Raw genomic sequence first — 27,483 nt, 5'->3', positions numbered from 1 at the left:
AAGGGATGTGCGCCAAACGACAATACGATGGTATTCACTGGCCACCAGTGCCAGTAAACAAATAAAAAGCCCTGGACGCCATCACATTAGCAGTTAGAGGTAATTAGGAACCCCACAGTACTTAGGGTCATCCAGTCAGTCATTCCATAATTGGGGAGCATCTAACTCGTGCATATTTCCGGATATGCGTGGTCATAAAAAGAAATAATAGATAGAAATAGAGTGGACAGAATCAGTTTATTTGGAATCAACGATGCCCTGGAAAGGCACTGCCAAATAAGTCTAAACATGCGACAGCACATACAAAACACTGCTCATCGGGAAGATGGGCGCAGAGCTAGGCATCGGGGCGCTTAGACCGAACCGCAGTGTTCCGGCTCATGGCGGTTTTCGTGGAACACAGAAAAAAGAATAGTGGCGGGTCAAAATGCAAAAGGACACTGTTAAACAACTCTAAACATGCGACAGCGCATACAGGCCTTATCGCAAATCGCTTCGGAACTCAACTACAGCAAACATACACACACACTGCCTAGCCACTCGCGAACACAGTCGTTGCGGCGACACTCACGTGTCCCACAGATATCCCACCGCAGCGACGGAGTCTCCGACCGCATGACCATTCCCGACGAGTGCATACGGTACAGTGAAGTGACACGCGGCGCCGCCAGGGGTGCGAAGCTGCAATAGAAACCTATTGTAGCGGAAAACTCGTGACCTCCGGAGCTGGACAAATGACTGAGGAGTAGCCACCCTATTATTTTTTTTTCTTTTTTGATTATATCGCCAATGACGTAGAATGACTTGGCGCGCGTTTCTCTCTCACTACTTTCCTCCTCTCTGCTCTGCTTCCCGTCTTCGTTTGTTGTTCCTTGTTTCTCCCTTTCGCTGTTACGTTTGTGTTTCGGTTCGTGTTTGTCGCAATGCAGTGGGAGTTACAGAAAAACGACCGAGTCTTCGCTTTTTGTGTCACATTAAGTATTTTATTGTGCGGTATACGTTTATACAAGCAAGACGTACACAGCATGTCTGCGGTAACGAAAACATGGCATTAATATTGCTCCGGAATTTGCTTCAAGGAGCCTGGCGATGTAGGACTGCCTCCGGCAAGAACTCCTACGGAGGACTGGAGCCTAGTGGCTGCAACGTGAAAATTAATACACGATATATAGCTATTCATGTGAAAAATAAAAACCATTATGGTAGGGTTGCGAGAAGATCGCAGTTATGGGGTGGGATGAACGACCTCAGTACAAAAAATATATTTTTTGCGCCACTTCACGATTATATATTCAGGCCGAATATCCAGAGAAACTTGGCCTTGGAGCTACGTACAGAACAGCTACTAAGTCAACGTCCGATGAAACTTGTCCAGCGAGATCACCAAGAATGACAGACTTACAGTAGTGTTATGTCTTTAGTCAGTACGACGCGAGCGGGTATTTAATCATAACGTGAAAATGATATTGTTTCACGAGAAGACATATGGTCTACTATCCTAACTCCAAAGCTATATGCTGCCTGTCTCGGTCATAGCGTATTCTGGTCGCAATTTACAGTCACTGTTGAGCTACTTATTCACGAAAGACGAAGTGAATGCGGTGTTGTAAGGCAGCCAGCAATAACAAGTGACTTACCTGTCAACAGTCGTTGACTGGGTACCGCGTACGACGCGTTCGGACTCTCGAATCGCTTCTACACCAAGAAGCAGAGCAAAAGTGTTGCGCTGACATCTTCTCTGGCAGCTATGACTGTTCTGGAACACTGACATGATCCAGCCAGGGTTTTTAAACAGCAAAAATCGGAACTCATAGAGCAACGCAACCGCTATATATAGCATGCGCCATCCGAGATGACGCCGGCGACTCCGCGGACGCGGGTTCCAGCAAACACAGCAGCCGCGCTGTCGCCTCTGGCCTATGGCTGAGTGCCACTCCCGTCGGAGGAAAAGTATGAAGGTCACTTGTTGAAAGGTATGGAGATTTACTTAAATACCTGCAGCTTGCAGTAAAAAATATAATTTGATTTTATAACATCGTTATTAGGCCAGGACTTTGTCATCGCCTGACATTTTCTATTTCCCTTTTTGCATCGAAACAACGGAGATATGTGATGGCAAAAGTTATTGGGGAGCCACGCAGAATGGATTGGCTCTACTGGGTTCAAATCCTGGTCACGGCTCTACTCTCTGGGAAGAACCGAGCAACAAGCCGTCAGGCAAACCGCCCTAAAATAGCATAGCACCACCACCTGTTCGTCGGTGCCAATACGCCGGCGACTGCGTGATATCTATCTGCTTCCAGTGGAGGCAGCAAGAATAAGAAAATATCAAGCATCATGATCAGACAAATCAATACATAAGCGATCTAACCATGATGATTAGCAGCTACATCGTGTAATTCAGTGCGAACAACTTCCGTGCTACGAGTGATACAAAATATCAAAGATTATATACTGACAGTCATTTTTAACAAGAACGTCTCAAGACTCACTGGTCCAAAGATGCACTCTCAATGGTTACGTGACATCAGCTCCCACTCTCTGCTTCACTCCGTCGACCCCACATTGTCTCTTACTCTCCCCCGCCGAATGCCACGTTCCTTTACTACAGTCTTCCATCGCGTGAGACTTAATGTGGGTTTTACACCTGCTTTCAAACACCTCCTCGGTGTCGGCCTCTGCTCCATGTGTGGTGTGCGCAGTGACCTCCATCACGTCTTCCTGGTCTGCGGACACTACGATCGCGAGCGCGCCCTCATGGAAACTGCTCTGCAACGCGTCGATCAATGCCAGTTCGACTTAGTCAAAATTCTCGGGCCATGGTCGGACCCCTCACATCTGGTGCAAGGCCTACGAGTTGTTGCTGAGTGACTCTCCAGCACTGGCCTAATGAAAGAACTGTAATACACCTTTCCATCATCATCACCTTCTTATCCCTTCCACAAGCGCAATGGAGCAGTATACCTCCATAACGGCGGGGGATGACCCACCACATCATCATCCCATTTATGCATGTGTGTTAACACACACACCATGAAGCAAACATGAAATTAAAAATTCGTTATTTTTTCACCCGAGGGTGGCGCATCATGAATGGGGCTTCTCGTCACAACTTTTTTTTAACGATTATCGAAAAATCTGACAACATAGCGCAGGATGGTGGTGCGTGAAATCAATGATGAAACAAGTAACAAGCTTGAGCATGGTAGCGATCGCTGTGTATGTTCGAGTATTATGTGCAGCCCATGCTCAGACTTGTTTCACCACAGAGTAAAAAATCTGTAGATTTCAGAAATAATGTGTAGATCTGTAGATCTCCATATAAATTTGTAGATGCGGCAACACTGGCTGTCGCCGTTTGATCGCTCGCGAACAAATTTGAAAACGGCCAATCATCGCTCAGAAAACGAATTCATCCTCATGGGAACCAGTCAGTAAGCACTAGCCACCGGGTGTCACCGTGACGTTAAATTTATGACGTTTTCTGATGTCCGATGACGTGAAACGCATGAAGCGCCTGACTTGATCCCGCAAAGGAACTCATCGGGTATCCGTCTCGCACGTGCGCGGGCTCGATGCGCGCTCCTACCACCATTCGCGGCGCCGCGCTGCTTGTCTGATTCGGTTTCACTCTCGTTTCTTTGCGCGTGATTATTGAAATCGCTCCATAAATCGAGCGCGCACTGCGTCATGACATTTTTCTGACCAACACGTGGAAATGTTCCGCTACCACGCGTTGCAAACTTGGCCTCCGCTTCTCGTGAAGAAGTGGAGAATGACTGTTTCATCAAGGAGAGCCCCCGGAATGAGCTTGATATCACCACGTTTCGCAACGTCATAGACAAAGTGGCCTTTGACAATATAGGAGCAGGAGCCTGCTCTCAAGAGCAGGGCGCTGCAGGAGATGGTGCGTCGGTTCTATGCATGTTACAAGAACGTCTCCTTAAGCCTCCTGGATAGGCTTTTGGGAATTTTGAGCGAATTTTTTTGAAGTCGACGAACATGCCGCGCGTCTGCCGACATCAGGGACCTCCTTGCTCGTGCCGTTGCTCATATTAAGTACGCACTGCAGAAGCAGAAACAACACCACCTGCAAGCAGTATACATTGTGATTTTTGTCACTGATTTGTTGAAATGGTGTTTAGTTATCGAAATGCAGCACCTTAAACAGTGCAAATAACTTTGACAGGACTCTGTGTTGCTGACTCATAGAAAGATATTTATTGCATCTAAACATAGGAATACTTCTCCTGAGGTCGTCGATAAATGGTTTCACTCTCCCTGACTTGCCTGATCTCGCGAGCAGAACATTACGAGAAGGTAAGAAGGGCTAGAAAAGCTGCGGGGAAGTTTCATCGCCGCGTCAACTTTACGCTTGGCTACACGCCACAGGACACTAGTGCAATAGACCGCCTTTTATACGTCCACTGCACAATCGTGCCGGCATCACGACCACACTTCTGTCCCCACGAGAGAGAGCATATCGTGATCAGAAAAGTTTATTTGCATTCTCGATTATATGCGCGCACACGAAGGCTTTGCTCTTTGTTTCACGGTCACTCGATGCCCAACGACGTTCTTTGGGCTCTCTCCCGGGTTTTCCGTCGACGAGGCTGCACAAAGAAAGCAGTAGCATAGTGTATGATACGCGCCTTATCGTAGCATGTTGTTTACCTTGATGGTATCAAGGTGGAAGTATGGGGGCGTGTACCGCTTCCGTCAAAGTGCTATTTAAGTGTTATCGAGTGAGAATAAAGCTTCCTTTTTTTCCCCGGCTCGCAACTTGCCTCACGGTACGCTCTTGTTCCGTCGAGTCGTCCTGACGGGACGACACATAACATAACATGGTGTCAGAGCCAGTTGGAAAGACTTAGTCACGCCCACAGTCCACGGAAACTACGCGCCTCCAGCATGGCCAACGCAGAGGTATCTGCAACAACATCAGCACCGTTGACAACCTCTTTCCGGATGGACCCGCCGGAGGCCTTCAACTTTTCGTCGCCGAATGAGTGGACAGCCTGGAGAAGACGTTTCCAACGCTTCCACACAGTTTCGGGCCTTAGTCAGCAATCGGAACGACAGCAGGTGGACGCATTAGCCTACATCATGGGGCGACAAGCTAAAGACGTCTTTCAGACATTTAAGCTCACGTCAGAACAAGCTTCGAACTTCGATCATGTGCTAGAAAAGTTCGAGAAGTATTTTCTCCCTCGGAGGAATGTCATATATGAACGTGCTGTGTTCAACAGCAAAGTGCAAGCAGAAGCAGAATCAGTTGATGATTTTGCGACATCACTTTACAAGCTGGCAGATACATGTGAGTACGGTAGCCTGAGCGAAGAGCTGTTACGTGACCGTTTTGTGGTTAGACTCCGTGATAAACGACTTTCGGAGAAGCTGCAGTTAGATTCGACGCTAACATGGGAAAATGCTTTGACAACGGCACGCCAATACGAGAGCGTAAAGCTTCAACAAGCAGAAATGCACCCAGTCGCCGATAATGCTGAGCTTTCTGGTATCGCTATCAAGCGCGACAAGACTCTTGCCAAGACTTCAAGGGCGCCGAAAGAACACATTCAACAGCCTTCTTCAGCCAATGGCCGTAAGTTGAACTCCAGCAAGCAACGAACGTGCGCATGGTGTGGACGCACTTCTCACCCTAGTACCTACTGCCCAGCAAAGAACTCGGCGTGTAATAAGTGTCACAAACGAGGTCACTTTGCTGCTGTTTGTCGTTCAGGAAGACCATCAGTCGCAGTGCAGAGGTTCCTCGGAATTGCATCATCATCTACACCATCATCGAAATGGGGCCGTAACGTTTCTGTTAACGGGGTTCCCGTACCATTTCGGATAGATACGGGAGCACATGAATCCGTCATATCAGAAACATGTCTCAAGAGACACTTTCCAGAACTGACTTTGCGCCCGCCTCATCGCACGCTATGTGGGCCCGATGGAAAGCATCTGGAAGTAGTCGGGGTGACAACATTGAACATTGTCTGTCAGGATAGGGCGTCCGACCAGAACGTCTTCGTCATCCGGAATCTGAAGAAAAACCTGCTAGGCAAGCCGGCAATTGAAAAGCTTCGTTTACTTGGCTAGCTGGGCAGCGTCGAAGCGAACCCAAGGGATCCGAAAGGAGACTACCCACATCTATTCCGGGGACTTGGAATACTGCATGGCGATTATCATCTCCGTCTGAAACCGGAAGCCATACCTTTTGCGGTAATGTCGCCAAGAAGGGTTCCACTGCCTTTATATGACTCAACACGCCAGGAGTTGAAAGACATGGAACGTCTAGGGGTAATATCAAGAGTCCAAGAGCCGACCGTTTGGTGCGCGCCAATGGTCATAGTACCCAAGAAAAACGGCAAGGTGCGTGTTTGCGTCGATCTCACGGAACTGAACCGCTTTGTTTTAACAGAATGGCACCCCATTCCTTCGGTGGAGCACACACTGGGACGATTGTCGGGGGCAACGGTGTTTTCAAAGCTGGATGCCAATGCCGGATTCTGGCAAGTTCCGCTAAGCCACAACAGTCGCCTACTCACGACCTTCATAACCCCCTTTGGCCACTTCTGCTTCAATAGACTCCCGTTTGGAATTTCATCAGCGCCCGAACATTTCCAGAGGCGTATGTCGGAAATCCTCGAGGGACTCCCGGGAGTAATATGTCACATGGATGATGTGCTCGTCTCCGGTCCAACGCAGCAAGCCCACGACGCAAATCTCCATGAAGTACTAGACCGTCTAACACAGACAGGGATGACTCTAAATCCCGAAAAGTGTATCTTCGGAGTGGACACGATCGACTTTCTGGGAAACACGATTAGCAAGGATGGCGTATGTCCAAACGGAAGAGCACTGGAAGCCATCAAGAACATCGCCGCCCCAAGCTCGAAAACCGAACTGAGACGACGCTTGGGCTTGGCCACATACTTGGGTCGTTTTGTTCCACTCATGGCGGACCTTCTAGCACCGCTCACTTTCATGCGAAGCAGTAAACAAGAGTTTGTATGGCAAAAGCCACAGCAAGAAGCCTTTTCACGATGGAAGAGTATCCTGTCTTCGGCTCCGGTGCTGGGAGTTGATGACGTTAACAGAGAAACAGTGGTCTCTGCGGACGCATCCTCGTATGGCCTGGGAGCGGTCCTCCTCCAAAAACAAGACGACGGGTCGCCAGTGGCGATCGCCTACGCTTCGAGAACCCTGTCAGAAACAGAGCGCCGCTACGCTCAAATTGAAAAAGAAGGCTTGGCCATCACCTGGGCATGTTAGAAATTCCAAGAATACCTCATAGGGAAAGAGTCCTTGAAGTCCTAGAGAGAGAGAGAGCCTTGAAACCGACCACAAACCCCTCGTCGCGAATATAAGTACGAAGTTCTTGGATGACTTCACGCTACGGCTTCAACGGGTCAGGATGCGCCTGATGAGATACTCGTACACCGACGCATACGTCCCTGGCAAGGAGCAGGTCGCTGCAGATGCGCTTTCCCGCAATCCACTCCGATATGCAGGCCCTTCGACACTGGAGCAAGCACTTCACGGCTACGTCAATCTGCTCGAGAAAACCCTCCCTGTGACGTCAACGAGTCTGAAGGTCATCGCCACGGAGCAAACAAAGGACAGAACTTGCCAGACGCTGGTTAGGTTCAGCACTCAAGGATGGCCATCTCGGCGTTACCTAAATCCGGAACTCAAAGACTTCTGGGAATATAGGGACGCCATCGCCTTCGAGAACTTCTTGCTGATGTATAAAGGTAGAATTGTCGTAGCCCTATCATATCAGAAGTACATCTTACAACAGATCCACTTGGGGCATCAAGGCATCGTAAAATGTAAAGCGAGGGCGAGGGACAGTGTCTGGTGGCCCGGCATAGGACATGATATCGGTACTTTTGTCAGCAGTTGCCCTGCGTGTAAGGAGCACGCACTGAATAGGAAGGAACCGTGTTTGACGACGAAATTCCCCCGAAGACCGTGGCAGAAGGTCGCTATAGATCTTTTCTTCATCAAGGGTCGTTGGTGGTTGGTTGTGACCGACTATTACTCACGATTTCGTGAAATCGCCCCGTTAAGAAGCAACTCATCGGAAACAGTGATCGAACACTGTAAGTCCATCTTCGCTCGTCACGGTATTCCTGATGAGGTAATCTCTGACAACGGTCCCCAGTTTTCTGGTGCGCAGTCATCAGCATTTAAGAACTTTGCCGCCACATACAAATTTCGTCACACTACATCGAGTCCGCGGTACCTCCAGAGTAACGGCCTCGCGGAGGCGGCAGTGAAAATCATCAAGAATTCTTCGAAGAAAACAGATGATCCCTATGAGTTGCTCTCAGCATACCGGACATCTCCCCTGGCCAACGGTTACAGCCCTTCGGAACTTCTGATGGGCCGCAAGTTGCGTACTACTGTCCCAATCTCTCTGAAGTACTTTTGCCCAAGACGCCGAACTACGATGACCTGAGGAAGCGGGAGGAGCTGTTAAAGTTCAAACAAGCCACCTGGTACAACACCCGACATGGTGTTCGACACCTACCACGAGTCGAAGTTGGAGATAGGGTATAGATAATAGACCTTAAACGCCAAGGAGTCGTTAAAAGTAAAGCTACAACTCCTAGATCGTTCTGGGTAGCTACGAGTGGCAAAGAAGTACGCCGAACGCGGACCCATCTTGTACCGTATAAGAAAGACACCTCTAACAGTGACGATGCCCTCTCCGTGACAAGTGATATTTCAGTTTCTCGCCAAGAAACCCTGAGTTCAGCCACGGGATTGCCTGATTCAACGAACCATGCACAGGGACAGCAAGTGAAGCAAGCGACCGTGCCAGTGACTGAGAACCTTGATGTCATGTGTTCAGATGACTCTCACAGGCACACGAAGAGCGGACGATGTATTAAGCCGCCTGATAGATTTGGGTTCTGATTGTATTTCACATCTACAAAGTAGAGATGTTTTTTGATTTGTTTAATAGTACATGGTGAATATAAACAGTATCAGCATTTCCACTTAGCTTTGGAAGGAAAGGGGGATGTATGATACGCGCCTTATCGTATCATGTTGTTTACCTTGATGGTATCAAGGTGGAAGTATGGGGGCGTGTACCGCTTCCGTCAGAGTGCTATTTAAGTGTTATCGACGGAGAATAAAGCTTCCTTTTTCCCCGGCTCGCAACCGGCCTCACGGTACGCTCTTGTTACGTCGAGCCGTCCTGACGGGACGACACATAACATAACACATAGTATGATACGCGTCAAAACACAGCAAAGTTGACCGTATTCGCAGCTTCGGTAAGGGAAGGAGCGTACGATATCCACGAGATAGCGCTTCTCGTCGTAGGGGATCAAGCTCTTCTTGAAATAAATAAATTATTTGAAATAAAAATAACGCGGAAATGACGGCATATCAGACGCGACTGTTCGAACAGGTCGGTATTGATCTGACCAATCAAGTTAAAATCCTTCTTACCCTTCGTAGCCTCCAAGCGCTGTTTCGGGAGACGTGACGTCGTAATCGTATTTTAAATGTATGTCATCCTCTACAAATAGTCTAGCCATGTAAACAGTCCCTTGAGCCAGAGGCGCGGAATGAGGCATGGCGCCCAAAATACTCCTGTAGGCATACAACTCGTTGGAGTTGACGAGCTTGTTGTTCGCATAAATCGTGACCGTCTTAAACATGTCGCTCAGTGAATGGTTTATTGGAAAAATTTCATCTTTCTCGACCATGTCGCCTCCGTCATCGTGAATGATGCGCGCAGTCAATGACATGAAGCTTCCGTAGATGTCCGGGTGAGCCACTTCTAAATTTTGAATAGAAAGAAATCGCGGTATTATTTACCCTGCTGACCACATAAAAGTGTTGGAACGAAGTATCTTCCACACCGTATTGAACAGAAGGGGGTTCAAAGATCGTCCTGTCACTCGTCAAGTAGAGCGTACGTTGCGCCTCTTTTTGTCTTTCGTTGATGTTATGGCTAGAGCACGGCGGATATGTGACTCTCATACGAAAAAGAAAAAAGGTAACTGCAGGTGGCACTGTAGTTCTGGGCTGTTTGATGTCTTTTGCGTCGTACCCTTTCATTGTTCTTCCTGGAGCCCATTATGGACTCATGCATGTGTCTCCATGTTGCTATGGCAGTCTTTTATACTGCTCCCGATATTCCTTCATCTTCTGCCAAATTCCGCGCCAAACGGTTCAACGTTTCCTTCGCGATCGGTTTTATTTATTGCAGATCGGTACGATAAACTTGGATATGTTGCTCAACACAGTGTCACCTCGTTGGTAAAGTGGGCTCGTATCCATAGGATATATGGGGGGCGGGAATTGTGGTGAATTTTTAAAGTGCAACGTTTAAGTGGTTCTACCTTTGCATCACAATGACAAATGTTTTCTCGTCTTCCGTTAGAACAGAGGTCACCGAGGGGATTTCGAATTGTGAGAGCTTAAAATACTGAATGTTATCTAACATGTAGGTGATGGGGTGCTTCATTTTCTCGTAATAAAAGGGTAGTATCACGAATGTCTTTTTTTCGCTCCCCACGTAAGTGGGTTCCACGGTAACTGTGTAGACGATTATGTTGTGAAAAGGGGGTACCAGGAGTACCTCGAGAGAGCTGGCGGCATCCTCCACTGCGAACACGGTACACCATACGAAGCCGTAAAGCACGGCCAGGTACTCGTAAAGTCATAAGGTGGTGGTGTCCTCGGAAAGCGAAATTTTACATTTCTCCTAAGCTTGGTCAAAGCTGAGGCGCACCCGTTCACCAACGCGCTCGTTTATTGCATCGAAAAGTTCTTGGGGTGTAGCATAATAGCCCTTGCGACAGGCGTACGTGCAAAGATCAAGGGATATTCGTGTAGATCGTGCAACAAAACTGACGAGTTACAGGGAAAGAGATTCGTATAGTTTCTTCCTGTCCTTCAATGGGCGTGAACCGTAGCAGATTTAAAAAGAGCTCTGAAACATGAAACTCTTTTGGTGTTTTCAGAGCATACACGTTATGCACGAATTCCAGCGAGGCGTCTAGTTTGTGCGAATGGGTGTGCTGTGGTTTTGGCCCAAAGCTCTTAGGTCCAGCTGACAAAAGTGGCGAAAGGGATGAACTTCGTAAAAGGTTAAAAGCATCTCAGATCTGGTGCACTCTCAGAAATTTAGTTGAAAAACGGAAATATTTAAATGAACTGTTGACGTAAAATTTTACAGAACCATTTATAGACCTGCTTTAACAGGGGCGCTCGGTAAAACGAAATAAAAAAATGGTCGCTGAGGCGGTCCCCGCTGCGGAGAGTTGGAGTATCTTTAGCAGCAACCAGGTAACGCCGCAGAAGGCCCCGAAGACCGAAGCATGAAGCAGGACTCGCCTAACTCGACAATTCGCCCACACCGTTATTGCTTTGAAGGAAGAAGAGCGCAGGAACATTTCAAAGTGCCGACGGATGCCGTTGCAACCGTCATTCGGCTTTCTCTTCGCCTGTCTTGAGATCCTGATGAGGCGTTGGTATGTACACTGCAATTTCTGTTCTCGTAGTGCTGGAAGTCTGTTGCAGCTAATAGCTTGTGATTCGGAAAGGCTAATGCCCAAAGTTCTGTGTTTGGTGGTATTGTAGTCGCGCACGATTTTGGGAAGCGCAGAAAAAGAGTGTTTTTTTCCTGTTGCCCCAAAATAATAAAATATTCTGTCACGGAAACTTGTGATGACTTGCTCAGCTTGTGAAGCTTTAATTATAATAGAGAAGGTGGAATACATGGATACTTTCTTTCATGCGAGGTATTGCTTGACGGTCTTGTTCTAGAGTTCTCCTCCTCATGCACAAAAGATTCATGTAAAAACATTACCTCCCCGAAAAAGTCGTATGATTGCATTCCTCATTTTGGCAGGACGTTTCATCTTTAGTGGGAGGGTGCGTAAAAAATGGGAGATCGAATTTATCGCCATGAGAACGTAGCAGTAGCCCCAGTTGAACCTCCTATACTTCTACTATTGACTACTTCTACTACAGGTGTCGTTTATCTTGAGGGCAACGCTGCGTCTCCTGTTGAACTTTCTTTTTACTGGACAGTGGAGAATGTACGCTTTAGACAGTGAGGGTCTTCTTTTTTTCTCAAGTAACGTGCCTTTTCTGTAAACGTTCGACGCTACTCAGTCCACCCTTGCTTTTATCATATCCCTACCATATCCCATCATATCCTTACCATATCGGCGCTATCGAGGGTCGCTGCTGCTGAGCCTCACAAGATTTCAGCAGGAGAATGAGGTGCAATGAGTTTTGAGACTTTGGGGAACCAGGAAGGTCTCTTCCCCGTCTTACGTTGCAACAACTAATCGACGAGTTCGCAAACGCAGGAGTGAGTAATGAGCTTGCCTGACACGGAGACACATCCCCTGTTATTCCAGTCGATTACCTTGTTCAGTCCGAGAGGACCCTTTCCGCATAATAGTCACAGCCATTTGTAACTTCGAACATCTTTTTTTTAATGTTGTAGGGATCGAATCTATACTGCTTCTGTATACAATACAGTGCCTCCACCATGAGTTTCACTTTGACGTTTGTCACTCTCCTTCGAGGAAAGAATGTTTCTGATGGAGGTGGTCACTTTGATTCTCATAGCCTTAGGAGGGACTGACAGTGAACACGTCCAACACAGTGGAAAGCAGAGGAGGAACTACCGACGAAAGAAGGCCTGCCCTACCTGCTGAGACAAATAACACTTCAAACATTAAGGATTAATGACATTACATACTGACGTAAAAAGCGTTTGTGCTTCTCCAAACGCGCGAAGGTATCAGGACCCAATGACACCTTTCCATTCAATATTGAGACAAATTTTGGAGTGGTGCTTCACGTCGGACGAGGAGTAATGTCTCAAGACCTTGCGACAGCGTGGAGGGGGTAGAGTAGAGAGCGCTTTGAATAAGGTGAAGTGAGGACAGAGATTCATTTTGCAGCGTAGATACATTGACGATCTACCGGAATGATATTGCTATGTAACTTGTAATCCTCGTGTGTATAGTTGTCAAGATGCATGAGTAAATAAGCATGTGATGACAACATCACGTGTTTATATGCAACCAGAAAATAGTTCAATCTTTTTCTACCAAACAGGTGTTGCCCAAAATGTTCTTTCTGGTGACGTTGCAAACGGTGAGCCACAGGACGACGTAACTGACGTTATGGGATATACCATATTTTCCGAGGTACAACACGCGCGTTATACAGTAAAAAAGTGCTCTGAAGTGCATTATCTAACAGTGTGCGTTATACACGGAAATATTTTTTTTCAGAGTTCCTTTTCGGGTCGGTGTCATACGAATTCTAGCCTCTTCCAGGGTGTGCTGTGAGTTTCTCATAAATTTCTTAGGGTCAGTTGACAAAGTTGGTGAAAGGGTGCTGGATTTCATCAAAAATAATTATCCTGCTTGAGGATGCTATTGAGCAGTCAATAATCCTGAATACATTTCAGAATGCTGGTGTCATGGAGAAGCACCGCAAAACTAAATATGTTTCAAATAAAGCATATGCATATATTATACACCGCCTTGATTTATTGTGCATAGTGGTGGCAGTACAGAAGCTTGTCATAGCATTGCAGTGCACATTAGACATAGAAATTTTTCAAATTTGGCTAGTCTTTAGGCCTGTGCGTTACCCACAAGTGCGCATTATACACAGGAAAACACGGTAGTTCAAAAGTGGTTGCCGTTGAAAAAGATGTTCTGAACGAGTAAAATAAGCGACGCGTTGGCATGGTGAGAACCCTGAATGAAGAGATCGGTAACTTCCTTCAAGGAATTGGCGTCAGTCACGTGACCATGGATGACGACAAGCGCATCGCGCAACGTGTCTCACTTTCGTTGTAGATCCTGGGTGAATTTTACAGAGTCCCCAAATTCGTTATTCATGCTCAGTGAAGCGTCTTGCTGCATATAGAATATTTGCGACAGAGGCTTGTCCACGACGTCATTTAGTTTCTTCAATACATTCGCTGCGAACTTAGATTTACCGCACAAGGAGGGGCCACTTAAGATCCAGTGAAAAGGGTGTCTGAAACAAAGAGGTTTGGGGGAAGACAAGTCGCGCGCACATGTATACATATATTTCATGAAGAAGCAGAAGAGACTGGATCTTGTACAAAAAATGCATCTCTTTTATCTACTCACCATCCTCTAGCTCCAAAACGTGTTCCAATACAGATTATCCAGACTAAAGCAGGACTTCTTTTTTGCCAGTCTGTCCGCCACTAAGATGCGGTCGAGTTTCTATCTTGTCATGGCACATTCTTAAGATGCTTGCAACCATTTCACGTTCTGGACTTCAAGGGCTCCCTCCATGATGCCTCGAATAAATTCACAAAGTTCTTCGTTTTTCTCACTTTAGAGGAATGCAGGAAAATGAGACGACACACAACGTTTTCCATGTATTAGTCAGAATGATGATGCGACTGCAGTGCGTGCTGGCTTTATAGAGTGATTTCAAATAAACATGCGCAAAGAAACAGGAGTGAAACTGAAACGGAGAAGCACTACGGCGCTGGGACGGGAGCTATGAGCGCGCATCAGGCACACGCAGCCGCGAGACGGATGCCCAATGACGATGGTGCAGCGTGTCATTTCTCTGGTTGGTCTCGTTGGGAGGGGTGATGAAGCTGAGTGCTCCGTCACCGCGATGCAAAGGTTGTGACACGTGTTGTGACACAGGTTGTGACACGACAATTGTGATCACGTGTGGTTTAGCAGTGTGTGTGCATGTTTGTCGTAGTTTAGTTCCGTACTGATGTGTGATGGGGTGTATTCCCCGAAGACTAGTGATGTTTGTACGTGTTTCTGTTTACGTGCTTTGCACTGCGAGGAGGCTTAAGTGCTTTCCCTTTTCCCAATGAGCAGTATTTTGTAATGGCTGTCACATGTTTAGAATTGTTAAGCAGTGCCTTGCTGCATTTTTCCCGCTGCAAGTGCTGTTTCTGTGTTCCACACAAACCGCTATGAGGCCGAACACTGTGGTTAGATCGAAGCATCCTGACACATAGCTGTGCGCTCGTCTTACGCCTTTCCTCCAAAGTGCAGTGTTTTGTACATGCTCTCGCATGTTAGGACTTGTTTACCAATGTCTTTCTTGTTCCATTTGGTTAGCAGTGTCTTTCTTGTTGAGATTTTTATCTGTCGCTAGTAGTTTTGTCGTTTTCTGTCGCAAATTGCCAAGAGGGGAGCGGCTGCACCACCTGGTGTGATGCTTTGAAAATTATGTAGCCACCTGTTGTTGATCTCTGCCACAAGCCATTGCCGGCAAGCAAGCAAGAGCAACGAGCTAGCAAAAGCTATGAAGACTACGAGCAAGATGGCAGGTACTGGTCAGCCGTCCATTTCGGAGCAATCCCTTTGAGCTGACATCGTAAATTTTCAAATCAATTGTTTCTTTCCACTCTATTTCTGTCTCTTTTTTTTCTTTTCTATCACCACTAGTATATGGAAACCTGCAGGATGGTCTGAACACGAGTTAGATGCTCCCCAGTTTGCGTAATGACTCATTGGATGATCTTAATTACAGGGGCCCTCAGTACCTCTAATTGCTAATTTGATGGCGTCCAAGCCTCTTGTTTGTTTCCTGATACTGGTGGTCAGTGAATACTACTAAAATGTAGAGCATAACTGGAAATTCTTACAAGGAGACAAACTGTATCTGCTGGGAGCAGCAGGGCGAGAACTTGTACTGGTTGTTGTCCTTCTGCACGTAGCTCATCATGTAGCCATAATCCCAGAGACACAGCGAAGCACCAGGATGGCCAGCCATGAGTGAGTCTGGGCCTTCGCCATCATGGACACATCCCAGGCTATGACGAAAGAAAATCGTTTCTTACAGATATACCTATAATTGTAACCTTTAAATTAACAATTAAATTAACAAAACAGGTGTGATTGTGTTGACCAGGAACAACATTCGACACAGCACATTTCCAAACACAGGGACGTTATCACCTCTGCATAATAAAGGGATAGCGTTGGTGGTTCTGCGCACGTCCAAAACACAAAGACAGCTTCGCGCATTACGCACAACCACCACTCTATCTCTTACGTACGCAAAGGCTACAGCGTGCGATGCACTCAAGTTATTTACTAAAACTAAACAAACTATTTACAGCGTTACTGGCATCAGGTTGCTTAACATTTTTTTGTTGTCAGGTAAGAGGGTTAAATCACTTTCCAGTTTAGATGCCACAGGATTATTTGTGCTCGAGCTCATGCGCCTATGCCTAGGTCAGCTGATGTGCGATCTTGAAGTGAGATTTATAATATCAGAATCATCTGCCAGTAGCATTTGCAGTGTTTGGTTGGACATGCTTGCCGGTAAGCTGGGTAAGCTCGTAATATGGGCAAGCACAAAAACTGCGAAGCGGAACCTACCAACACCATTCACTGATCCCCTGTTAGAAAATGTGCGAGCCATTCTTGACTATGATGGGATGTACTGTGAGCATTTCAGCCTGGGAATGCATCGCTCGACATGTATCCGCACTCGTGACGTTTGTTGGGAGATCATGATTTCCTCTCTGGACAGCTGTTTCTTGCCTGTCGTTAATGCTGGAGAAGGATTATTCCTGTAGTTAAATCCTCTATCTATGAGGCACACACATCTTCTACTCTCTCAAGGATGCCGCTAGATTTAGTTCACCCTTGATCTGACACTCGGCCGCCCCAAGCTCTTCACACAGCACAAGCTGCCCCTGCTGATGAACATTGCCATGTAGCCAGCAAACCAGAAATGTCCTGGTGATACCCAAAATAAGTTGCAGATGTCTCAGACATCTCAACGTCCACCGGATGTCTGCGGGCTATCCGTGGCTTGGTCCAAATTAAGTCGCTAACATCCCAGACATTGTAACGTCCTTTCAATATCCACTGGACATCCCAAGTTCATGTCATCACAAAACACGATTTTGGTGCACTGCACAGATTTAGAAACTGCTTTTGGGAAATAGTACGAGACCAGTGCATGACGGAAGAAGCTCTGACAGCTTTGCGTAACAAAGCTTTCGTTTGCAGTACGCTTTTATGTGCTCCAATGACGCATTCTTTTTAACAACTCGTCTCAACAGTCTTACATATTTAAATAACATGATGTTGAAGGCGCAATCTTGACTTGTCACTGAGAACTTTTTCTGTTGTGAATTACAAGCAGCTAAAAAACGCAGCAGGGCAACACAATCAAATATAGTAAGAACTCTTACGTCACTGTAATTTCATTTATTATACATCGTATGACCAATAACTGATGTTGCATATCGTCCTCTAATGTCGTATGTCATAGCTCGACAACACTAATGTACATTAGCATAAATTGTGGGGTAAACTTCACACTGCACATTGCAATCCCCAAGAACACAATGACCTCCTGTGTACGTCCGAGGAAAGTAATCAGCGGACAGGGATAACATCCCTACCAGGTCCTCAATTTGTTAGAAATGTGACAAAGTGAGACTCCCCATGATATCCTCCGGACCTCCAATGGGAGCTATCAAATGATGCGGCTAGTACAATCCTGGGAGCAAGCAGATACCTTAGTGAATTATTTATTTTGGGAAGTGAGGGCACATTTGCAGCACCTAGTCAGCGTATGTTTTTTACACATTTTCAACCTCGGTCACCAGCTACCATTCGTGATTTCTCATCTCTATTTTGTTCAGCATATTTCTCATCACAAACAATGAGTGTCACAGTTTAAAAAGCAAAAAAAGAGAGATATATAGAAGGCCCCTAGGTCACTAAAACCAGCGAAACCACTTAGAAAGACATATGATGCAGCAGCATTTCCTTTCCAAGACAGAACAGATACAACTTATTGCTTGTCTTCCGCACTTCAGCAGATTCGGGAGTCCCCTTCGCATCTCAGTCAGAACAAAGGGTGAGGTATCTAATTTTAACTTGATTTCGCACATAACCAACAATGAAGTGAGAAATTCCTTGGTGCATTAAATCGCTATCAAGGTAGTGTCCGTGTTTCTTACTGCTTTGGTTTGATGCATGCATCGTAAGTGAAGCTTGAGCAGTGAAACGCTATTATTTTTTGTCTCTTCGGAAATAAGGCTACGCACAACCTCCTGTCAGGGACCCCTTTGCGGACACTCATGCAACCAGACCGCAGTGAAAGGTCTAGCGAACTGTATTTTAGTGCACATCAAACGCTGCACATGGACGGATTCTTTTAAAATCCGACGATCAGTATTTGTGCCCTATATCTCTTTTTATTTTATATTTTTGTCCGTTTTTTTTTTAATTTATGCTTGAGCACTCCTTTTTTGATTGTATTGGGTAATGAGAAATAAATCGGGAACTTGGTTACTGCTAGCAGGTATTAAAATGCACAACGCACTATTAAAATAATTTACTTCTTCTGAGCTTGTCCTCCGGTTGACGACCGCAGCATGTACGCAAATGACAATCACTGGAAGCGCCTATGATGAGCCTGTGGACCTCCTCCATTCATCCCATCACGGACGTGATGACACTTTGAGGACATCCTGAGGACCGCGTGTGTTCTTGGGGATGTGTGTCGCGCGGTACACAGCGTCATGAGTAAAGCGCTAAGTTTTAGAGAAATAATTTTTCCTAAACTGGGGGAGGGTAAAAATCGGGTAAGAAACGCGCTCTAAATTAATGCAGACTCACGTGGGAAAACTTCCAGTGCTAATTCCTGGAGAAATCTGGCGCAGTTACTCCAACTATACCGATTTGCTACAAACGGTTATTTAACTGCATTTGCTGCAAAACAAGTTAGTGCGCATTCCTGCAGACATGTCAATGAGGGCAATTTGTTAGGTAAAAATCGGGTTTCATCCTAAACAGGCAACCTTCAATTCAGGGTGTAAATTCGGGAAAGAACCGGATTAAACCCTAAAACCTCAGGGCCTAGTCATTAGTTGTGTTTGCACATAATGGATAAAAACCTCCTTCTACAACTGGTCACTGCAAACATGGTACTTGTTTAAGGCTGCGCGAACCAGTCAAGTGGGGACATTGCACTCCACAATGTGGGGGAAATTGATACACTGTGCATTGCACATGGGTACAATGTTAATCCATGCGAATGACCAGTGCAATGTGTCTTACGAATCATGTGGGGTTAGAAAAGCTATTACAGTAAGATAATGCTGAATGATTCGCACATGAGGAAATAAATGTTGTTCATCTATATACCTTTTATCAAAAATGCTATCTGGACAAGGTTTATGCCGAGCAACTACTAATATTGTAAAACCTATTATTTAATGGTTCGAAAGTTAGCAAGTGAGCTACTCATAAGATAAAATTTACAAACTGAGGACTGAAACAATTTATACACATGGTGAACTTGCTACGGTTTTTTCCTTTAGCTTATATAAGCCAAAGGAAAAAGCGGTAGCCAAGCAGTTGGCCGTCTCTTTGTTCAAAATCTGTAATGTATATGAGTTTAATGTATACCTTACATATATATGTTATTTTGGAGGATTCCTGAGTTTCTGTACGTAGACTGTACAATAACCCGTGAAGTACAAGGTACCAAAAATTTCACATTGTAAGCCGGTTAAAACACACAATAAATTTTCCGGTACACAGTTGCAGTGGTCTCTACGGACTCTACAAACACTAAATATCTCATGCACCAAATTTTCCAAAGCAAAATATGTCCGATATTGGTAATATCCTCTATATATTCAGATATCCGTGACAGACGTCACAGGGACTTTCACTGGATCTACAAACAGGGCAGAAATGCTAGTCGCTGGGATATCGCATGGATGTAAAGCGGATCTGTGGCAAACTCCAGTGCATATCCAAACGTGCCGGGCGAGATATCTTACGGACGTTTTGTGGATGTATCTGGTTTGCTGGGTATAGGATACTTCGACTTCTACCTGACGCTCCCAGGGGTGGTAGTGCCACCATCATGTCTGGTACAAATGAACACAACTTTCCTGCACTCCTACCTCGGTCTGCACAAGCCGAATGAAGGTTGTAGAGTACCGTCGCGGCCAAGCCCATCAGAAGCAGCCATCAAACACCCTCTGCTCTATCAAAGCAGATTACACGCAATTACGCCATTTTGACAGAACCAGCAGGCATCAGAAAAAGTGACCAGCATCGACCACCGAAGTTGGGCCTTCTCTGACACTCTTTGCGGTACTCGCGGCAGTCAATGCGATCGTCTCTGCATTTCGTGGTGCGTCGCAACTGCCCGAGGCTCAAGCGCTTCTGGCATTGGATGTATTATCTTTACCTCAGCATGATAAAATTGTATAGAAAGGTAATTGCGATGCAGTGGAATCCTATCAGCATACATAACAATCTCCATGACTTTAAATCTCATCTACAACAGTACAAGTTCCCTTTCATAGCTGTATGCGAGCATTGCATGAATGCCGCACACCGCGTTAATGGATATAGGATCTATCGATCTCATCTGTCCTCTTAGAGCACAACAGCGTTATACGTTCGTAATGACCTCGTCGCTACACCCATAGGGTCAGTTTGGCACCGCTCTTATGCCTATGTCACGTGCAAGATCCGCCTTGGGCACATGCCATTAACAGTCGTCAGTATGTATCTGCGTCCCGCGGTACAGGTTCTGTGGACTGACCTCGAACGCTTATTTAGTTTACTAGAATCCCCAGCTGTCATGCTGGGTGGCTTCAATGTTCATCATACGGCCGCCTGGGGAAGTCGTAGGACGGACGGATGGACTGTCGCACGAGGAAGGAGGTTGTTGGAAGCAGTGGAGAATTCTCACATGCCTACTTAACAACCGAGAGGCAAGTTATATGCGATCACCGACGTTTCCGGATCGTTCCTGGTGCTCAGCAGACATAATTCGCCAGTTGTCGTGCGCTACTGCTGTTGACACCCGAGTTAGTGACCACTTTCCCCTATATATTTCGCACGACAGACTACCTCTCTTACCCACAAGTGGACTGATCACTTTCACGAAATGGAGACTCTTTCGGTCCGGCTTTCAAACATCCATGCACACCAGTATGTCCCCAGAGACCATTTCCCAAGCCATTCGTTGTGCCTTTCAGGACGCATGGGTCCTGTGTAAAAGGGTAACAGGTCACGTCGGTCATTCTCCAGCAATTAATCACCTTAGGGCATTAAGTCGCAGAGCAGAATGAACGGATAGTCGAACAGGCCAACTTCCTGACATTGTAGCATACCGCCGGATGAAAGCTAAAGTAACGCGAGAACCTAAATGAGAACACCGGAAGTGTTGGCATAAGTGTTGTCAACAACTTTCACCCAGTAAACCACTCATATCCATATGACATCCCTATAAGGTCGCGAACGTCCTGAATATCTGGACCATCATGCGATACCTACTGGATGTCTCAGAACGACATTCGCGTTTCAGTTTATAACAGACAGTAAATAACAGATGTCCTAGGTACATCTGGACGATATCGCGCTTTGGATATTTGAGTGGGGGAAGCAGCCTGGAGATCCCTAGGATATCAATGGAAGATCTAGTACATGAGATTTTGTGCACTGGTTGAATGTCACAGCAACGTCGCCAGGACGTCGCCTGGAGATATACGGATAAATGTGAAGTTTATGACATCTTGTTCCGACAGCCACATTTTTGTTGTGCTTGGACGCAAAAACTTCTGTAAATGCTAACTGGATATGGGGAATAAGTAAAGTCGTCATATATTTTTATCGTTGGCGTGCTGCTAGCCGTGAAAGTATTTATCTATGCGTAACGCTCGTCAAGCAACAGTGGAATTCAATAACTTTTGCAGCTCGACTCAGTAGCTAACCACATTATAGACAATAATTTGAATTAAAAACACAGCATTTGGCAGGAAGCAATGTCAGAAACGGTATTGATTATATCTCGACTCTGCAGATACACGGGTTAATTGGAAAGAAGCACCCCCTCACTGTTACAAATGTATCACCGCCCAATACACTTAATGAATGTGCCCCAGCAACGTGTATTTCAGTATATGCTCTGGCCATTTTGTCAACAGAGAGTATTGTGAATGGTCTGGTCTCCCTTAAAATCCGCGTACGTGATGGAGGGGACAAAAAGGGAATCTGCTATTCTTCTTAAGGTGAGGGCACCTTTGTTAACCTGGTCTGCCTTGGTGGACCGTATGTCGGAGAGTGGCCGAACGCTGGCGGGCACGCTACAGTTTCTGAATTTTGTTTCCTGTTGATGTTGATGTGTGAGGCGTTTATTTAAAAACACGCACATGTTGACAAACGCAATAGTTCAGATATGTAATATGTTTGCTAATAAATATGCGCTTTCCGTTTATATAAGCGTGACGTCGTCATCGCAGATATGGATTAAACTAAAAGTAAGTAAGCGCAAGTTAATATTAAATTTTAAGTCAGAACTATTTGTGATGCCCAATCTGTGTCTAGATATCCACTAAAATACCTTGCGGGGACATATCTGGGATGACAAAGGAGGGTTAAAATGCATATTTTACGGACGTCCTCAAGATGTACGTTGGATCCCCACGAATCTCCTGCAGACATCCAAATATCCAGAATGCGATATCACATAGATATTGCCTGGATGTAAATGTTTTACTGGGCACCGTTTGACTCGACCACAAAGACGTGGAGGCAATTCGAGCTCTGAATGATGCGCTCTCACAAAAGGATATTCTCTCGGCATTGGCTATGGTTAAGGGTGTAGACGAAACCACGCTAGCGACAGATTTGTGCGTCGTACTAACGACAATGGCGGCTGTCTCGACCACTGCGGTACACAGCAGTTTTGCCCATAGCTTGACGGCCGAAATTCACGAAGACTGGCCTCATCTACAGGAGATTATGGACCGTGACTTACTCCAATCGAGCTAAAGACGATTTGCATATTTTTGAATGTGGGCTCATCCCCGGGACCAGATAACATCACTTCCCAATAAACCATAAAACGCCCATGGACGTCCTCATCTGGTCCAGACGTCCTCGTCCAATTTAAACACCATTAGAACACCCATAGGTACTGTCACAAAGGCTGTCAATTGCATGACATCCTCAGGATTGTATTTTGACATTCTGCTCTGGACGTAATGGGGTTCTAAGGTGGGCCTGAGTGTCACTTCAGCGGAATTTGATATGCATGATACCAGGCACGTGCCCGATACAAGATTTTTTTCAGTTTAAATGTACACAAATTATTGTGTACAGTTTGCTGTTTTTGCTTTTTGGAAATATCCAAATGGATATCCAAATTTGAATTCAATTCACATATTATGTGAATTGTTGTTCATTTTATAGAGCCAGGATTCCACTGTAAGTTTAATTTCTGTCAGACTTGCAGAAGGCTTTTGCAACGTTCAGATTAAGACAATTCTGCGTATTTTTGTATTTATTCGCTGCAGCTGATTGCGCTTTTAAGCGTAACTGCATACCCAGATGAAATGTGTTGGCACAGCCATTGGGCCTTTCACTCCTCGAGGTAGCTTTCCAAAGCTTTCCACGCAACTCAAAATTTAGCTCGCACATGTACTCATTCGTTCACAATGCAAAATAATAGTTTAATAGGCTTTCATCACAATACGCAAGGTATCTCAGTTTAATCTTATTGTGATATTACTCATTCTGGTCAAGACTATTTTTATGAAAAGCTACTTTACACATAGGCAAATCCTTATGTTTCTAACACCATAACTCTCTGATGCCACTAAGATTTCTTGATGTGACATCAAAAAGTATCGTAACATTCTCGTGTCCGATCAAGAATTATTCATGCTCTTAGTGGGTGTTTCATCAGGTGCGTCATATATGTGTGTGTGGTGTGTCGCACCATGTCGCTTGATGTCGCACCAGAAAGATGCCATGCTTCCTGGCAGCATCAGCAGGTTTTAAGTGGCTTCAATGTACATTAGGAACCTGCGATGTACACGATCGCACACCGTCAAGGAAATATGTAGTATTTAAGCCTGCTTTTTTACTATATGTAAAAAACGATAAAGAAAGGGTGCGACACAATGAGTGCTGCCTGCATGATGGTCCGTGTGCACATGTCATACATATTATGTTGTTATGGTTCATATTCATGAGCTGATGTGCATGTGTCGTAATACTCTAAATCGTGCAGCGGCTTAGTAGCAAATATCAGAGAACACAAGTTGCAAGCCCCAAGCACAAGGTTCAATGGTTCTTATGAAAACAGCAGCATCTCCCGAAACATCTTGGAACCACTCAAACTCAAGAGATAGTACGATTCTACCGTCGTCATATTTTGTCCGCCGAGCAATTGCGATGCGCGTCCGCGATGACTGCATGCCAACACGAACTCCCGCGTCCTTGCCTGTTCACCATGCCACAAGCCAGCGCTGCCTGTCGCGCATGCGCAGTTTTGTTGGGTTCGCCAGGTTCGCTTTGGCTGTAACGAATGGTAACGGACCGTGTCCGTTACCTCATTGCCGCGAGCAGTACGCATGATGGCATGATTTCGAGCGTATTATAGTTCCGCTAAGTCTGCAGCTGTTAGAGCGTTTGCACTGTCGCTCCCAGTTGATGCTGTCGTTCTAGCAACCCGTCTGCGAAAGAGTGTTTCTGTCAACCCCAGCAGACCAGTCAGGCTCGTTTGAAATGTCGAGGAGTGAGGACGCGGCCCTGGATCTGAAGCCAAAATCGCTCTTCGTCATCAGGTTTTTTGCCGTGTGAGCAGTGGCATAGCCACTGGGGGGGAGCCCACCCTACCTGCCACTGACCGACCCTGGCCAATCGTGCAAATCCGAGGAGAAAATAACATATGGGGGGGGGGGGGGACCAGTGTGGCGATCGCGAAAGTTCTTACATTTCATGGCATCTATCTAAGCAGCACACTTGAATGGTTTCCAAAGTATGAGCTTTTCAAAATCCTTCCAATCTCGTGACACCACCTCATTGGACATCACAGTATAATCGTATTATGAATGTCCAAATCAATTATTTTCGTGTTTTTTTTTCATCCACATGCTGCGGTGTGCACAAGTATTGTGTGTTGTCGCTCCCAGGATCAGAGTCGGGGAGGGAGTGGGCGGGATTTCGTATAGAGCCCCCCCCCCCTACCTTGGAGGTCTGGCTACGCCACTGCGTGTGAGGTGTGTAATTAATATAACTGTGAAATAATATGTTCGACTGTGCCATGCATTGTCATTGTAGATTTCACTCCATTTGCAGGCAATCTGAACAACGACAGGGAGATGGAACGCAAGATGAAACCGTGAGCGACTGCACGGTTTGTGCAGACGGTGTGTATATGTCTTGACACCTACTGCACATGGCTATGCTGTCATCGTGTTCTCTGAAAATATTTTTATTGCAGATTAGGCGTGTATGGCGCAATGGGCACCAGGAAGAAAGACGCAAGCATTGTGTTCAGTGTGGTGGAGACTCATGCACGTCATTACAAGATTTGCAAATGCTTTGAGAAAGACAAGTTGGGCCGGAAGTGAGAACCTATGTGCTTTTTTTTTTTCATTTTTGTTAATCGTCCGATCATTGCGAATTTTGTGCCCGCGTGAGACGAGTGCTTAGGTGCGTTGATGATGAATGGGGATGCTTTCAGAGGTCCGTACTGGTGAGTGGTGACTAAAGCGATTTCTTGCTGCTATCTACTATTCCGCGTGGGTTTTTACGGGTTCTCATCTCCCCCTGACATGAGCGGCTTACTTAGCAGAACATTTCAGAAAACATGTAGGCAGCGAGGGGGAGGGGCGGTGAACAACTTGCCGTGTTGTTGGCCACAGAGCAGCATTTTCAAGACCGCCATAACCAGCATCAATGCAACTATTGTGTCACATCAGCATCAAGGCAGCCTTCATGTTAGCATCAGCATCAGAGCGGCTCTAGTGTTAACATCAGCCTGGACAGCTCTGTTAACATTAGTATCAGAGCAGTTCCACGTGTTAACATGAGCATCAAGACAGTGTCCCCAATCACATCAAACCTGATATCACTCGTCAATAAGGAACACACCCATAAACGTGCGTTACCACAGCAGTGGCTCTGCTACACTGGTTACATGCTATGTAGTACAATGTGGCTTAACCTTGTTCTCTACACAACCTGTATATTTTTGTCTCCATTCTGCTAAAAATGCTTATAAACCCAGCATATGTATAAGCTCCTGGCTGCTGTGGTATTATTGTAGTTTCCTATCTTACTTTTAATTCATTCTAGTCGATAGTATTTTCATGAAATTGTGTCTTACAGTACTCAGTCAGTATACCAATAAATGTTGAAGCTGAACCAGATATTTGCATCATGATATTGCTCAAAGTATACACACCTAGCAAAACATAAAAAACGTCCCAACAAGGTACCAGATCATGTCTCTGGAAGACATCCCAGTGACATGATATGGATGCTTGTTTTAACATCCATGGGATGTCCACTCTGACATCATCGGGACGATTGTGGACGCCCACAGGTAGTCCACATATCCTGGTAAGGATGTCTTGGTGTCATCCTAGGAACATTTATGGTTTACTGGGTACCGCACTGCGAAACCTTGACGGCCGGTCACTTCAAGCTCTTCTTCATGCCTATAATATGTCTTGGCAACAGGGATCTCTACGATCAACCCGGAAGGAGTCGTTAGTCGTTCCCGTCCTGGAAACCATGCAAACCACAAATGCCCTGTTCTCTTTTAGCCCTGTGAGCCTGACAAGCTGTGTGGGAAAACCGACGGAGAGAATGGTTTTGCATCGTCTCGACTGCTGGCTCGAAAAGCAAGGGGCGTTCCCTCACGAAATGGCAGGCTTTCGTCGCCACCGAAGCTCCACGAATCAAGTTCTCGACCTCGTTTCTACAGTCCAAAATACTTGTGCACATCAGCGGATCGTTGTACCAATTTTCCTCGACATGAAACGCACCTATGATACTTGGTCGCATTTGTGTGCTGCATGCCTTGCGCTTTGTTGGAGTGTCTGGTCGGCTCTTCAGCAGGCTCCGCGATTTTCTTATGAACCTTACTGTAGCTCTCCGCACATCCTATGGCCAAAGCCCTGTTCATCAAGGTGTATCCCAAGGAAGCATTTTGAGTCCTACACTCTTCAATGTGGTAATGGCAGGCATGAAATCGATAATTCCTCGCCAAAGTAGCATTCTCTGTGTATGCCGATGACGTTGTTCTTTGGACAGTAGGCGAGTCACTACTAGCCATTCAGCGCCGTTTGCAGCTGGCCTTAAACAATGTCCACCTGTACCTCATGCGACTTGGGATGGACGTTTCGCCGGAAAAGTGTGTCGAGCGCCCTTTCACCCGCAAGGCTATAGGAAACTTCCCTCTTTGGGTTAGTGCAAAAAAGCTCCAGCCTGTATATTCCCATCGTTTCCTTGGTGTTGTCATGGACTCGGACCTGCACTGGGCTCGCCACATTAAGCACCTCGAAACCAAAGTGCAGCAGTGGCTTCCTGCAATTCAGTATCTTTTTGGCGCATAAGATGGGGCTGTGATCAGCACTCCATTCTAGCTGTCCACGCGCCTTTGATGAGG

General features: G+C 46.0%; 1 protein-coding gene across 1 annotated transcript in view; it reads right to left on the bottom strand.

The window, feature by feature from the left end:
- The window catches only part of LOC135368363 (A disintegrin and metalloproteinase with thrombospondin motifs like), a 148,334-nt gene that overhangs the window by 40,140 nt on the left and 80,711 nt on the right, over positions 1 to 27,483 (bottom strand). Inside the window, exon 7 of the mRNA XM_064601574.1 lies at positions 15,668 to 15,835. Within this exon, the coding sequence (XP_064457644.1) occupies positions 15,668 to 15,835 (168 nt within the window). The remainder of the gene's footprint in view (positions 1 to 15,667; positions 15,836 to 27,483) is intronic.

Source organism: Ornithodoros turicata, chromosome 1 (genome assembly GCF_037126465.1).
Source record: "Ornithodoros turicata isolate Travis chromosome 1, ASM3712646v1, whole genome shotgun sequence".
NCBI classification, from domain to species: Eukaryota; Metazoa; Arthropoda; class Arachnida; order Ixodida; family Argasidae; genus Ornithodoros; species Ornithodoros turicata.
The sequence above is the reverse complement of the archived record's forward strand: the minus strand, read 5'-3'. Positions and strand labels throughout refer to the sequence as shown.